The sequence below is a fragment of the Ranitomeya variabilis genome, chromosome 4 (genome assembly GCF_051348905.1).
Source record: "Ranitomeya variabilis isolate aRanVar5 chromosome 4, aRanVar5.hap1, whole genome shotgun sequence".
Lineage (NCBI taxonomy): Eukaryota > Metazoa > Chordata > Amphibia > Anura > Dendrobatidae > Ranitomeya > Ranitomeya variabilis.
In genome coordinates this window covers 106864871-106879198 of record NC_135235.1, presented here as the reverse complement: position 1 = coordinate 106879198, position 14328 = coordinate 106864871, and the positions used below count along the sequence as shown (strand labels likewise).

Here is a 14328-nt window from a genome sequence, read left to right as displayed (position 1 = left end):
AACAGAACACTGCAGCCGTGTCTTAAATGGAGAGGAAGTGTGCATGTCCGACCTCAGATCCATTCATTGTCTATGAGAATGCTGGAGAAAGCCGAGCGCTATTCTCCGCTTTCTTCAGCTGATCCATTGACAATGAATGGGGCAAAGGCCGAATATTTGCTTCATTCAACACAGGCAGGATATCCCTGTTTTCAGTGTTAGGCTACGTTCACATTTGCGTTGTGCGCCGCAGCGTCGGCGCCGCAACGCACAACGCAAACAAAAACGCAGCAAAATGCATGCACAACGCTGCGTTTTGCGCCGTATGCGTCCTTTTTTTCATTGATTTTTGACGCAGCAAAAATGCAACTTGCTGCGTCCTCTGCGCCCAGACGCGGGCGCCGCAGGGACGCATGCGGCGCAAAATGCAAGTGCGACGCATGCGCCCCCATGTTAAATATAGGGGCGCATGACGCATGCGGCGACGCTGCGGCGCCCGACGCTGCGGCGCACACCGCAAATGTGAACGTAGCCTTACAGAGCCTCAATGTTGGTATCGTTGGAAGTCCCAGCAGTCGGTCGCTTGGTAATCAGCAAGATAATACTTAGTTTTTTTGGAATAACCCTTTAATGACCTGTGTAAACAGTCTAATTGCACTTCAATGTGCACAGAACGATCATTAATGCGATGTGATTCCTAGATGGTGATTAGACAGACTAATAATTGGGAAATGAGGATTCCTGGCAATGTTCCTTCATGAATATTGGCCTATCTAAATGGGTCATCAAATAAGTCTAGAAAATGGCAGACAGAGTGAAGGAACTGCACACCTAAAGGCACTTGGAGAGGTCAAGGATTTATTGTCAGTATTTCATATCTATTGGTTACACCACAGTAAGTACATTATTATCTTAGTGTTTCGGGTGAAGAGCCTTCATCAGACGATCAGACGTTTAGCCTATGTTCAATGCATATAGGTCAAAAGGGTCAAGGCTACAGGGGTGGGCTTCCCCCAAATTGGGACAACCAGGATCGAGCTATATCAAGGCCTGCGGTGTCTCTAAAAAATGATCCTTAAATATATCTGGTTAATACCTTGATATCTGTCAAAACATAATTACCTGTGCTTTTTCCTACTTTATTTTCATTGCGTCTTCGGGTTATGCTATCCCGTAACCTTTTTAAGTTTTCCTAAAAGAAAATGATAATAAAACTTGTTTTTTCTTCTTCTACATTTGTGTTTCCATATAGAAAAAATGTGGAGATCACAACCTCTGTGAATCCCCCCTACTTTGGAACTCTCTACCCCAACATAACAGACTCTCACCTATCATGGAAACCTTCAAAAGGAACCTGAAGACCTACCTTTTCCGACAAACCTACAACCTACAGTAACCCCCGATCCAACGTACTGATGCACGACCAGCTCTGCCCTCACCTACTGCAGCCTCACTCATCCTATGTAGATTGTGAGCCCTCGCGGGCAGGGTCCTCTCCTCCTGTACCAGTCGGTCACTCATTTTGTTAAAGATTATTGTACTTGTTTTTATTATGTACATACCTTTTCACATGTAAAGCTGCATGGAATAAATGGCGCTATAATAATAATAACCTCAGAAGATAATCTTTCAATGATTCTGAGGTTCTCAGCGGAAGTGCTCGCCTTTTACCGAAAGTTTCGCTTACTGGCTGGGCAATCAACAAATTCCTTCTTGCAAGCTGCTTCTGCCAATCCTCTCAGGAATCAGGTTGTGATGACTTGCCGAGGTACTTATTTAGGAACTAACTCTGTATGTCATTCCTTATACACATTTTTAGGAAGGTAATGACACCTGTTACATGGGACATAAAGACTGAAGTAGCATTTCTGGCGTGAAAGTGCTGCCACTTTTCATGAATCAGATGCATGCATGTGGCCAAGCCCTATCTCGCTCAGCTCCACCCCAGCTCTGCCCATTTTAGCAGAGCGGAAGCAAAGTGCCATAAAAACGTGAAAAGTCACCATTTTTATTTTGCAACTTTGTGTTATACAAAAAAATGTGAAACTTTTAAAATCTTTTATGCCACTTTTGTCTACATGTAGTTTTTATTCTGGAGTACCTGGCCCACCATGTAATACAAATTTCCCCCAGTAGCCACTGCATGCAATATGAGTGGGCATGGCACATGTAGCTTCCACTGTCATAACAGCTGATCTCTAAAAGTCTGGCTTCACATTTGCGTTCAGGAGGGCTGCGGATGGCTGCGTACTTCCTCCCTTCTTCCTCCCTGAAGCTCCGCCTATTTCTGTATGCGTCCTGCGTTTTTTGGCATACCTATCTTTAACATTGGGTACGCAGGGACATGTGTTGTATGCGGATGCATCCGCATGCGGCAATTTGACATGTGCAGCAACAGATGACACTTCCTCCCCATCATTCCCCTCTGCCTCTTTGACAGGGGGTGCGTGATGACGCCACTATATCGCATACCCCCTGTGTGTCGGGCAGACAGCAGTGCAGCTGCTGATACCGGAGCAGAGCCGGAATCAGCGTGGGAATGAGGAGGAGAGGTGAGTATTGTGTTTGTTTTTTTATATATCAGTGAGTGAGTCCTGGTGGCCATAAGAGTGTAGGACTGCGGGGCTAAATTATATTCTATGGAGGGCTGGCGGCTACATTATATGTGGGGCTGCAATATACTCTATGAGGGTCCACATAATATTCTGTGGGGGGCTGCATTATATTCTGTGGGTGGGAGGCTGCATTATACCCTATGAAGGGGGCTGCATTGTACCCTATGAGGGCGGCTGCATTATATTCTGTGGGTGGGGAGGCTGCATTACACCCTATGGGGGGGTACATTATACCCCATGAGGGGGGCTGCATTATACCCTATGAGAGTGGCTGCATTATACTATATGAGGGGGGCTGCATTATACCCTATGAGGGGGGCTACATTATACCCTATGAGGGAGAGCTGCATTATATTCTGTGAGTGGGCTGCATTATACTATATGAGAGGGGCTGCATTATACCCTATGAGGGGACTACATTATATTTTGTGGGGGTAGCATTATACTCTGAGGGGGCGACATTATATTCTGTGGGGGAGCTACATTATACTATCAGCGGGGCTGCATTATACGTTATGAGGGGGCTACATTATATTCTATGGGGGGCTGCATTATTCCTTATGAGAGGGTTGTATTATACTCTGAGGGGGCTACATTATATTCTGTGGGGGGTGTATTATACCCTATGAGGGGGCTACATTATATTCTATAGACTGTGGCCCGATTCTAATGCATCGGGTATTCTAGAATATGCATGTCCCCGTAGTATATGGACAATGATGATTCCAGAATTCGCGGCAGACTGTGCCCGTCGCTGATTGGTCGAGGCAACCTTTATGACATCATCGTCGCCATGCTGTGCCCGTCGCTGATTGGTCGAGGCCCAGGCGGCCTCGACCAATCAGAGACGCAGGATTTCCAGGACAGACAGACAGACAGAAAAACCCTTAGACAATTATATATATAGATAGGAGGGCTGCTTTTTACCCTATGAGGGAGCTGCATTATATTCTGGGGAGGCTGCATTATACCCTACGAGGTGGACTGCATTATACCCTATAAGTGTGGGGCCTGCATTATACCCTATGAGTGGGCTGCATTATACTATATGAGGGGGGCTGCATTATACCCTATGTGGGGGGCTATATTACATTCTGTGGTGGGGCGCTTCATTATACTATATGAGGGGGGCTGCATTACACCCTATGGGGCAGCAACTATGTCGGTGTCCCTGCTGATAGAAAGAGCATGCAGGGACGCCGGCGTAGCGTTACAATTTCTTTGGAAGCAGTATGGGTGTACTTATTTTTTAACTCACTGATTCTGCATTTTGACATAGTATATATATTAAATAAATAAATAATAACATGTTATAATGTGTAGCACAAGGTTGTGTTTACCTAATTTTAATACCTTCTGAGGACCTAATTTTTCTGTATTATGTCTTAATATGTAAAAAATAATACATAAAACCATAGTTTTTATCTTAATACTTAGTATGTCACATAACTCTATATTGGGAAAGGCAGAAATTGCTATTCACTTGTATATTAAAGTTAGTCGAAAAGTAGAGCTTTATTTTAATGGTTGAAGGGAATACATTTCATCCGTATTTTTCTAATCCAATTTAGATGGTATATTACCAGTCCCAGGTACTTGCGTTAACTTTCCTCTATGGATTAACGCCTACTACTTGCCTGCTGGAATTTGAAGGAATCTGATCTTCTCTTTTGATTCATCTGCCATTCTTTAAACTCAAGTACAGCATCATCCACACTGATCATTCCCAGTTTGACACGATTCTGTAATGTGATTAGTTCTCGCTGGCCTGGGGTTTTCATCCCAACAAACGGGTCGTAGACACTTGACTGCTGTCGGTCTCTTGTCAGATATCCACTTGCTCCTTGAAATAGGAAACACATTGTAGAACAGTTATGAAGATGATATTATCTTATGGTTTAAGAAATATATATATGGGAGAGACGTTTGATCTACATCTGTTAACCATGAAAAAGCTGCTTTTATTCTTGTACACTTCAGGTATCATGTTTGCTGTGTTTTTTTCCATTGCATTTTTAGTACGTTTTTTTTTACTTGCAATTTTTCAGATGTATTTTTTTTTTACTCATTTTGGGATGTCATGTTTTAAATAAAGTTGCTTTGTTTTTGATACTTCCTGTTATTTGGCTTTGATAAAACTTTAGTGGCAAAGTCATGTGCATTACCACTGTGGAAACGTACTATACGTATACACAAAATTTGTTGTTTATCTGCAGATTTTCTCCATTTCCTTCAAGTCTGTTGGGAAAATCCGCAAATAAAGGGCAGATACCAAAAGATCAGTGGAAGGCAAAATATTTTCATACATCAATTACCGTTTACAAGATTTAGTTAAACCCCTTATAGCACCACTCGGGTAGTTTTTTTTATTGTACCCCCCGGAATGGTATCACTAATGTATGATCCCTGTGTGTAGTTGAATACTTGGTTGCTGGCTTCTCCTATTTCCAGTGCCGCGCTGGTCGTCTCCTGCAGGATGTGACCTGCCGCATCTCTTGCGAGCCAGAAGTCACTTTTCAATATAAGTCTTTGAAAGCCAGAACAAGACCCTCATAGACTTGCATTGAAAGCTTGTGACCGTTACTTCTGACTTACGGTCAGGCAGGGACTGTGGTCATAAGATGGTGCCACGGGAAAGGAGGTGCCGGGAAGAGCAGAAGACGGTGGTGGGTAAATATATTTAGAGGGGTGGGGAACTTAGTGTTACCACTCCAGCGGAAAATTTTAAAAAAATATGCCGGAGCGGTGCTTTAAGAATTCAGTCTATTTTGAGGCTTTAGGACATAGTTATCATTTGTTTTTCCATTACTTCCAATATCAATAGTTTGGTTTTTTTAGCTGTATAAAGGTTGTTTTTCAGGGAAAAGTTGTATTTTTCAATTTTTCAACAATATCATGGGGAGAGAGACATTAGTTTTGTGTATATACAGTATATATATATATATATATATATATATATATATATATATATATATATATATATATGTATAATGTGCAGCTATATGATGGCTTATCGGTTTATACAGGCCAAGCTGTAGTATTTAAATTTTAGGGAACATACAATCTGTTAATTAACATATTAATTTGTTAATTGCAATAATTAAGAAAATTTGCTCTCTTGGCAGTTAAAACACTGCATTCTGGATTTTCTGCATTTTTGCTGTGTTTTTTTTTTGTGGCATTTTTATGACTGATTACATGTGTTTTGTCCACAGTTCATGTATAATAAAGTTAGCTATAGTGGGGGGGTTTTCACCAAAAACGCAGCAAAAAAACGAAAAACAACCTGTTCCCTGTTTTGTTTGCAGTAATTTTGCACTTTCTCATTGCTTTCTATGGGTGAAAAAAACGCTGCGAAAACACTAAAAGAATTGACCTGCTGCAGATTACAAAAGTGCTGCACTAGTCCAGTTCAGTCAGGAAAAAAAAATAAAACAATCATTTAATCTAAATTCTTTTGCTGGGACTGTAAAAAGCACACAAAAAAGAAAAAAAAAAAAAAAAAAAAAAGAAAACCCTGCTGCATGTGAACATAGCATAATGTGGATTTTTTCTTTCAACCATCACTAGCCATGTAGTATAAATAATACATTTACTTTATGAATGGATGTTATGAATGCTATTGTATTTTGTACTATGTTTACATAATAAACATATTTTTTTCTGAAGTAAGATATTATTCGGATCATTTGTTAAGGCAAATGAAGGACTTGAATCTGTATTTACTTCATTACGCTGATGATGCCTCTGACATTATCTAATAGGCATATACTATACAGCAGACCTGGGGACCTTGTTTTAGATTTCTGACCACTATAGTAACCCATCCACACCCTGTACCCTTTTTATGGATGTTAGCCATAATGCACTCTCTGAATCAACTTACTGAGCAGATTTTACAAAGGGCTCATGCTATCAAGAGGTGGCAGTGTTGCCTGTAGGAATAATACATCACTTATTTAATTTCCATTTCTGCCTGGAAAGAAAAATTAGAAAACCTAATAGGTTGCTTTGGACGTCATTAGAACCTGTTGTCAGAACAGTTTATTTGCAAGAGGTCAATTGTCATTCAAAATGGCTATAGCTGCTAGTTAAAAGGGAATGTGTTGCCATGTGTATAAATATATATATATATATATATATATATATATATATATATATATATATATATATATATATATATATATATATATATATATATATATACATATATATATATAAAATTCATTTATTCTCTTTTTTTAATATATATCACAATCTTCATAAAAATAAGATTCGTCATCTTGTAATTTCTAGCAGAGACAGGATTACAGTGACAGGCATCATTTATATAAACAGCTGATAAAATAGGATCCACCAATCACAATAGGTAATTTCACAGCTAACCCCCCCCTTCTCAATGACCTTTGCAAACGCTCATTAGATACTTAAATACAAAAGATAGCCTCAGATGCCATTCATTAAAGGGATGGTCCAAAACTAACATTTATTTTAAAATTCTTTTAATGCACAGTGACAGTGCGCTCCCTCGCTGGCTCTGATGACATGTGACGAGCCGGGAAGAAAGGGCACATTGTAAGGAGATTACCCAGTGTGCAGAGGCCAGCCCTGCCCCAGCAAGTGACTTTATGGGGCTGTGGCTTGTCTCTGCTGACCGGGTTCTCTTTAAAATGCACACTAACAGTGCACTCTCTTGCTGACTTGTCACTGTTTTTTTTTTTTTTTCTTCAGACACAGTGTGTCTGAGGAAAAACAGTCGCTGCATGCAAGAGTTTGATCTGCTATTCGGATCGCACTCGGCCATGCAAGTCAATAAATGTGGGGAAATCATTGGACTACACTTGGATGACATCTGAGTGCAGTCCAATTTCTGCGCACTGACACCATGTAGAAGATGGAGAAATTTTGTTCTCCATCTTCTCCTCACAGTGTGCTCTAATTATCTCATCCAAGAGAATTGGATCTCATGCTGAAACTCTGAGCAAACTCTGATCAGAGCTTGATCAGAGCGTCATTTGCATAATCAGGACGATACACTTGGATGAGAAAATCTGTGACAGTGTGCACCTGCCCTGATAATGCTTTGTTCATGGTGGGGAAAAGTCAGCAGCAGTGACTGCTGCCTGTGCCCTCCAATGAAGTCTCATTTGAGTATTCCAGCATGCACTGGGGGTGCACAAACAAGCGTCATCAAGCAGGAAGTAGGCAAAAAAATACAAAGCAGTTAGATAGCATGTTGAGAGAACAATATCACATTTCTAATGAAAGTATGTAAACCGATAAGATTATTACATTATATTTAGGATTAAAATAAATGTTAGTTTTGGACCACCTCTTTACGACTAATGCACAGGTGTTGTTTCCTGAAACAATAAAAAGTTAATCTAAAACATCTTCAGTGGCCAGTGTTAAAATTGCAAGATTTTTATTTTTATTGTTCATAAAGATTGTAATATGAAAAAAAAAGTCGGCCAAAAAAAATTCTGTTAACACAAAAACTGTTTTAAGCAATGGTCATTTCTGATGACACGTTCCCTTTAAATTTCGTAATATAAGATCCATGTAGTAAAGAAACCATATTTCACTTATTGTTATCGAACGTGCTACTCTGTTATTAATTTGAGGAACTTGCTTTAATTTCAAGTTCTGCTTCTGTATGTCCATAGATGACTCAGCCCAGGCCTATAAATAATGGGTTATAAATATCTATATATTAAGAGCTGCAAATCATTTTCATTCACAAATATACTCACCCTTTGATGGATCTGTAGATTCCACATAAACATTCTCTTCCCTCGTTGGTCTGATAAAAACTAGAACAGAGAAAAGAATTTTGAATTGTTACCTTTACTCATTCAAAGGAACACTCCAGGAAAAAACAACTTCACATTGAGGGTCTTTGGGTGCGATGTCTAGTTCTAGTTTACTTATTTTTGGAGTCACTAAACCTCAGGCTCTGCACTAGGAAAAACCCACATGTATCAGTATTTCGGCATTGTTCATGTCAGTTAAGAAAAATGATGAAATACATAATAGGAAAAATTCTGTAAATTGTTCTTCACACGATATCCATTAATCATTACTTGTCACTTTCTGAAGACCACAGGTTTCCTAAAGATGTACAAAGTTCAAAAGTACCGGTAATTGCTAAATTTCCTGACCCCCCCCATGATACTTTCATATTACATAATAGCAAATTTTAAGAAGACTAAAGTGATCAATGTAATCAAATGGTAATAAATTCTATTCCTCCTATTACTGGGGCATCCATTACTGGGGCATCCTATAGATTCGCCACTGAGTACACCACGGCTATGGAGATATCTGTGTGTGTATTATTCCCTTTTCTACTCTAGTTGTTTGTCTACAGTTGGGTATTCATTTTGCTACAATATTTTTCAGCACTGATGTTATCTTGGGAGTATTTTGCCTTTTGCTGGCTGTATGTACAGTTAGGTCCATATATATTTGGACAGAGACAACATTTTTCTCATTTTGGTTATAGACATTACCACAATTTAATTTTAAACAAAACAATTCAGATGCAGTTGAAGTTCAGACTTTTAGCTTTCATTTGAGGGTATCCATATTAAAATTGGATGAAGAGTTTAGGAGTTTCAGCTCCTTAACCTGTGCCACCCTGTTTTTTAAAGGGACCAAAAGTAATTTGACAATTGACTCCAAGGCTATTTCATGGACAGGTGTGGGCAATCCCTTCGTTATGTCATTCTCAACTAAGCAGATAAAAGGCCTGGAGTTGATTTGAGGTGTGGTGCTTGCATTTGGAAGGTTTTCCTATGAAGTAAACATGCGGTCAAAAGTGCTCTCCATGAAGGTGAAACAAGCCATCCTTAAGCTGTGAAAACAGAGAAAAAACCCATCCGAGAAATTGCTACAATAAAGAAAGCACTGGTGATCTCATCAATGCAAAAAGACCTGGGCGCCCACGGAAGACAACAGTGGTGGGTGATCGCAGAATAATCTCCATGGTGAAGAGAAACCCCTTCACAACAGCCAACCAAGTGACCAACACTCTCCCGGAGGTCGGCGTATCAATATCCAAATCTATCATAAAGAGAAGACTGCATGGAAGTAAATACAGAGGGTTCACTGCACGGTGCAAGCCACTCATAAGTGTCAAGAATAAAAAGGCTAGACTGGACTTTGCTAAAAAACATCTAAAAAAGCCAGCACAGTTCTGGAAGAACATTCTTTGGACAGATGAAACCATGATCAACCTCTACAGAATGATGGAAAGAGAAAAGTATGGCGAAGGCTTGGTACAGCTCATGATCCAAAGCATACCACATCATCTGTAAAACACGGCGGAGGCAGTGTGATGGCTTGGGCATGCATGGCTGCCAGTGGCACTGGGTCACTAGTGTTTATTGATGATGTGACACAGGACAGAAGCAGCCAAATGAATTCTGAGGTATTCAGAGCCATACTGTGTGCTCAGATCCAGCCAAATGCAGCAAAACTGATTGGTCGTCGTTTCATACTACAGATGGACAATGACCCAAAACATGAAGCCAAAGCAACCCAGGAGTCTATTAAAGCAAAGAAGTGGAATATTCTTGAATGGCCAAGTCAGTCACCTGATCTCAACCCAATTGAGCATGCATTTCACTTGTTAAAGACTAAACTTCAGACAGAAAGGCCCACAAACAAACAGCAACTGAAAACCACCGCAGTGAAGGCCTGGCAGAGCATCAAAAAGGAGGAAACACAGCGTCTGGTGATGTCCATGAGTTCAAGACTTCAGGCAGTCATTGCCAACAAAGGGTTTTCAACCAAGTACTAGAAATGAACATTTTATTTAAAATTATTGAATCTGTCCAATTACTTTTGGTCCCTTTAAAAACAGGGTGGCACATGTTAAGGAGCTGAAACTCCTAAACCCTTCATCCAATTTTAATGTGGATACCCTCAAATGAAAGCTGAAAGTCTGAACTTCAACTGCATCTGAATTGTTTTGTTTAAAATTCATTGTGGTAATGTCTATAACCAAAATGAGAAAAATGTTGTCTCTGTCCAAATATATATGGACCTAACTGTATGTGGAGCGCCCCCAGACGCAGGGCCGCGGGGTACTCGGACCCGGGCTTCTCTGTTTCAGTCTTGGGGTTGTCACGGTGGCTAGGCCCGGTCCGTAACCCTGCTAAGGGGCGTCCAATGAAAGGTGTAGGTGGTGGTGCGTGGTGCAGATCACGGTAAATAATGAGGACACAGGGTTGCAGTCTCTTTACCTCTTTACTGAAGGCTTCAAGATCCTCAATCCAGAGTACTGCTAACATTGCTGGCTGAGACCGGCCGGTCCAATGGCACCTCCAGAGTTCCCTTCACAGGTGGAAATCTGTGCCTACCTTCTAGCGCTTGTGTGTTGTAGTACTTCCCTGCTGAGCACCACGGGATAGTCCTCACAACTGTTGTGTCTGTTTCTGATGTTCTTCCTCACAACTCTCGTTTCTATTGTGATGTTCTTCTCCGTCCCCCAGATGATATGGCTAGGACGCACCCGTATGACGGGTAGGCCTGGAGTTCTTCCGGGACCCTAGTGACGCCCCTCTCCCACAGTTGCCCCCTATGTCTGCTTAGGTATTTTAGGTGAGACAGCCAACCTATAATTAACTGTCCTGCCGTTGGTTTGAAGTAATGCTTGGAGCCCAATACTACCTCGGCGTTCCGGCCACCGGCTACGCGCCTCAGTAGGATGTTGCCTCGATCTTACAGCACGACTCCTACTGGTGTTATCTCCTTTTTGCATTGATCTCGTTTCTCACTCTCCACAATAAACCTCGCTTCTTGTCCTTTCTTGAGATACCGCCGCGATGTAGTGCAGGCGCGGTTCCTTAACGTTCTTTCCTGTTTGCTAGGCCTCTGTCAGGATCCCACCCCTGACAGGGACCCCCCTGAATCTTCCCCTGCAACACCCACTGCCACAGGATGTTGCCTGGTTCCAACCCAGTCAGCTTCTGTTCTAACTTTCTATCCAACCCCCAGTTTTACCAGATTGTGAGGAGTGGTCTAATACATAGTACCCTTAGCTCCCCCTGGAGGCCAGACTGTGAAGTGTATTGGTGTCTGTGATACCTGGTCAGGTGAACTCCTTAAGTGCCATCAGACGTACCATCACCCCCCTTAGCGGTGGAGCGTCAGTACTGCAACGACCAGGACTCTGGGGCGCTGCATATGTATATTAATATTGTTATTATTTACTAGCTCTTTAGTGATATTTGAATATACACTGCTCAAAAAAATAAAGGGAACACTACAATCCCACATCGTAGGTATCACTGAATGAAATTTTCCAGTTGTAAATCTTTATTCATTACATAGTGGAATGTGTCGAGAACAATAAAACCTAAAAATGATCAACGTAAATCACAACTAATATCCCACGGAGGTCTGGAGTTGGAATGATGCTCAAAATCAAAGTGGAAAATTAAGTTACAGGCTGATCCAACTTCAGTGGAAATGCCTCAAGACAAGGAAATTATGCTCAGTAGTGTGTGTGGCCTCCATATGCCTGTATGACCTCCCTACAATGCCTGGGCATGCTCCTGATGAGGCGGCGGATGGTCTCCTGAGGGATCTCCTCCCCGACCTGGACTAAAGCATCCGTCAACTCTAGGACAGTCTGTGGTGCAACGTGACGTTGGTGGTTGTTGCGAGACATGATGTTCCAGATGTGTTCAATCGGATTCAGGTCTGGGGAATGGGCGGGCCAGTCCATAGCTTCAATGCCTTCATCTTGCAGTAACTGCTGACACACTCCAGCCACATGATGTCTGGCATTGTCCTGCATTAGGAGGAACCCAGGGCTAACCGCACCAGCATATGGTCTCACAACGGGTCTGAGGATCTCATCTCGGTACCTAATGGCAGTCAGGCTACCTCTCGCGAGCACATGGAGGGCTGTGCGGCTCTCCAAAGAAATGCCACCCCACACCATTACTGACCCACTGCCAAACCGGTCATGCTGAAGGATGTTGCAGGCAGCAGATCGATCTCCACGGCATCTCCAGACTCTGTCACGTCTGTCACGTGCTCAGTGTGAACCTGCTTTCTTCTGTGAAGAGCACAGGGTGCCAGTGGCGAATTTGCCAATTCTGGTGTTCTGTGGCAAATGCCAAGCGTCCTGCACAATGTTGGGCTGTGAGCACAACCCCCATCTGTTGACGTCGGGCACTCAGACCATCCTCATGGAGTCGGTTTCTAACCGTTTTTGCAGACACAGGCTCATTTGTGGCATGCTGGAGGTCATTTTGCAGGGCTCTGGCAGTGCTCCTCCTATTCATCCTTGCACAAAGGCTGAGGTAACGGTCCTGCTGCTGGGTCGTTGCCCTCTTACGGCCACCTCCACATCTCCTGGTATACTGGCCTGTCTCCTGGTAGCGCCTCCAGCCTCTGGACATTACGCTGACAGACACAGCAAACCTTTTTGCCACAGCTCGCATTGATGTGCCATCCTGGATGAGATGCACTACCTGAGCCACTTGTGTAGATTGTAGAGTCCTTACTCATGCTACCACGAGTGTGAAAGCACAACCAACATTGAAAACTGACCGAAACGTCAGACAGAAAGCATTGGTGTGTGGTCTGTGGTCCCCACCTGCAGAACCACTGCTTTATTGAGTGTGTCTTGAAAATTGCCAATAATTTCCATCTGTTATCTTCTATTTGCACAACAGCATGTGAAATTGATTGTCAAACAGTGTTGCTTCCTAGGTGGACAGTTTGATTTCACAGAAGTTTGATTTACTTGGAGTTATATTCTGTTGTTTAAGTGTTCCCATTATTTTTTGGGCAGTGTATATTGCACTTTTTAGTATCTAGTTCTACTCAGTGATGGTAAGGCACAGGTAATGCTTCTTATCGTTATATGCACTGTAGCTGGAGTCCTGGGTTAAAATTCCACCGAGGACAATATTTGCATGACGTTTGTATGCTCTCCTCATGTTTGCGTAGGTTTTCTCTGGGTATTCCAGTTTCCTCCCGCATTCCAAAGACATACTCATAGGGAATTTAGATTGTGAACCCCAATAGAGACATAGTAACATAGTTAGCAAGGCCAAAAAAAGATATTTGTCCATCCAGTTCAGCCTATATTCCATCAGAATAAATCCCCAGATCTACGTCCTTCTACAGAACCTAATAACTGTAAGATACAATATTGTTACGCTCCAGGAAGACATCCTGGCCTCTCTTGAACACCTTGACTGAGTTCGCCATCACCACCCCCTCAGGCAAGGAATTCCAGATTCTCACTGCCCTAACAGTAAAGAATCCTCTTTTATGTTGGTGGAAAAACTGTTGTGAATTAGACTTTTTTGGCTCCCTCTTGTGGTCACTAGTGGTATGACTCTGAGATTGTCTTTCCCTAGTTTGGCACCCACCTGGGTCGTTAGTCCAGGGGTGTTGCTATATGAACTTCCTGAATTCTTAGTCTGGTGCCTGGCACCGTTGTAATCAGTCCTTTCTGTTTGCTCCTGTCTGCTGGTCCTGGTTCATGCAAAATTAAGCTAAGTCCTGCTTCCTTGTTTTTTGGTTATTTGTATTGCTCGTATTTTTTGTCCAGCTTGTACTAAATGTGATTCCTGATTTTGCTGGAAGCTCTAGGGGGCTGGTGTTCTCCCCCCGGGCCGTTAGACGGTTCGGGGGTTCTTGAATATCCAGCGTGGATATTTTTGATAGGGTTTTTGCTGACCGTATAAGTCATTTTACTATATTC

The 14328-nt window shown here is 42.1% G+C and overlaps 1 protein-coding gene across 1 annotated transcript in view; it reads right to left on the bottom strand.

Annotated features, from left to right (window-relative positions):
* PIK3AP1 (phosphoinositide-3-kinase adaptor protein 1) overlaps positions 1–14328 on the bottom strand; it is a 262196-nt gene that overhangs the window by 9462 nt on the left and 238406 nt on the right. The window contains exons 11-13 of the mRNA XM_077259069.1: positions 8348–8407; positions 4232–4437; positions 1102–1171 (exon numbers count right to left, since the gene is read on the bottom strand). Coding sequence (XP_077115184.1) covers positions 1102–1171; positions 4232–4437; positions 8348–8407 — 336 coding nt within the window. The remainder of the gene's footprint in view (positions 1–1101; positions 1172–4231; positions 4438–8347; positions 8408–14328) is intronic.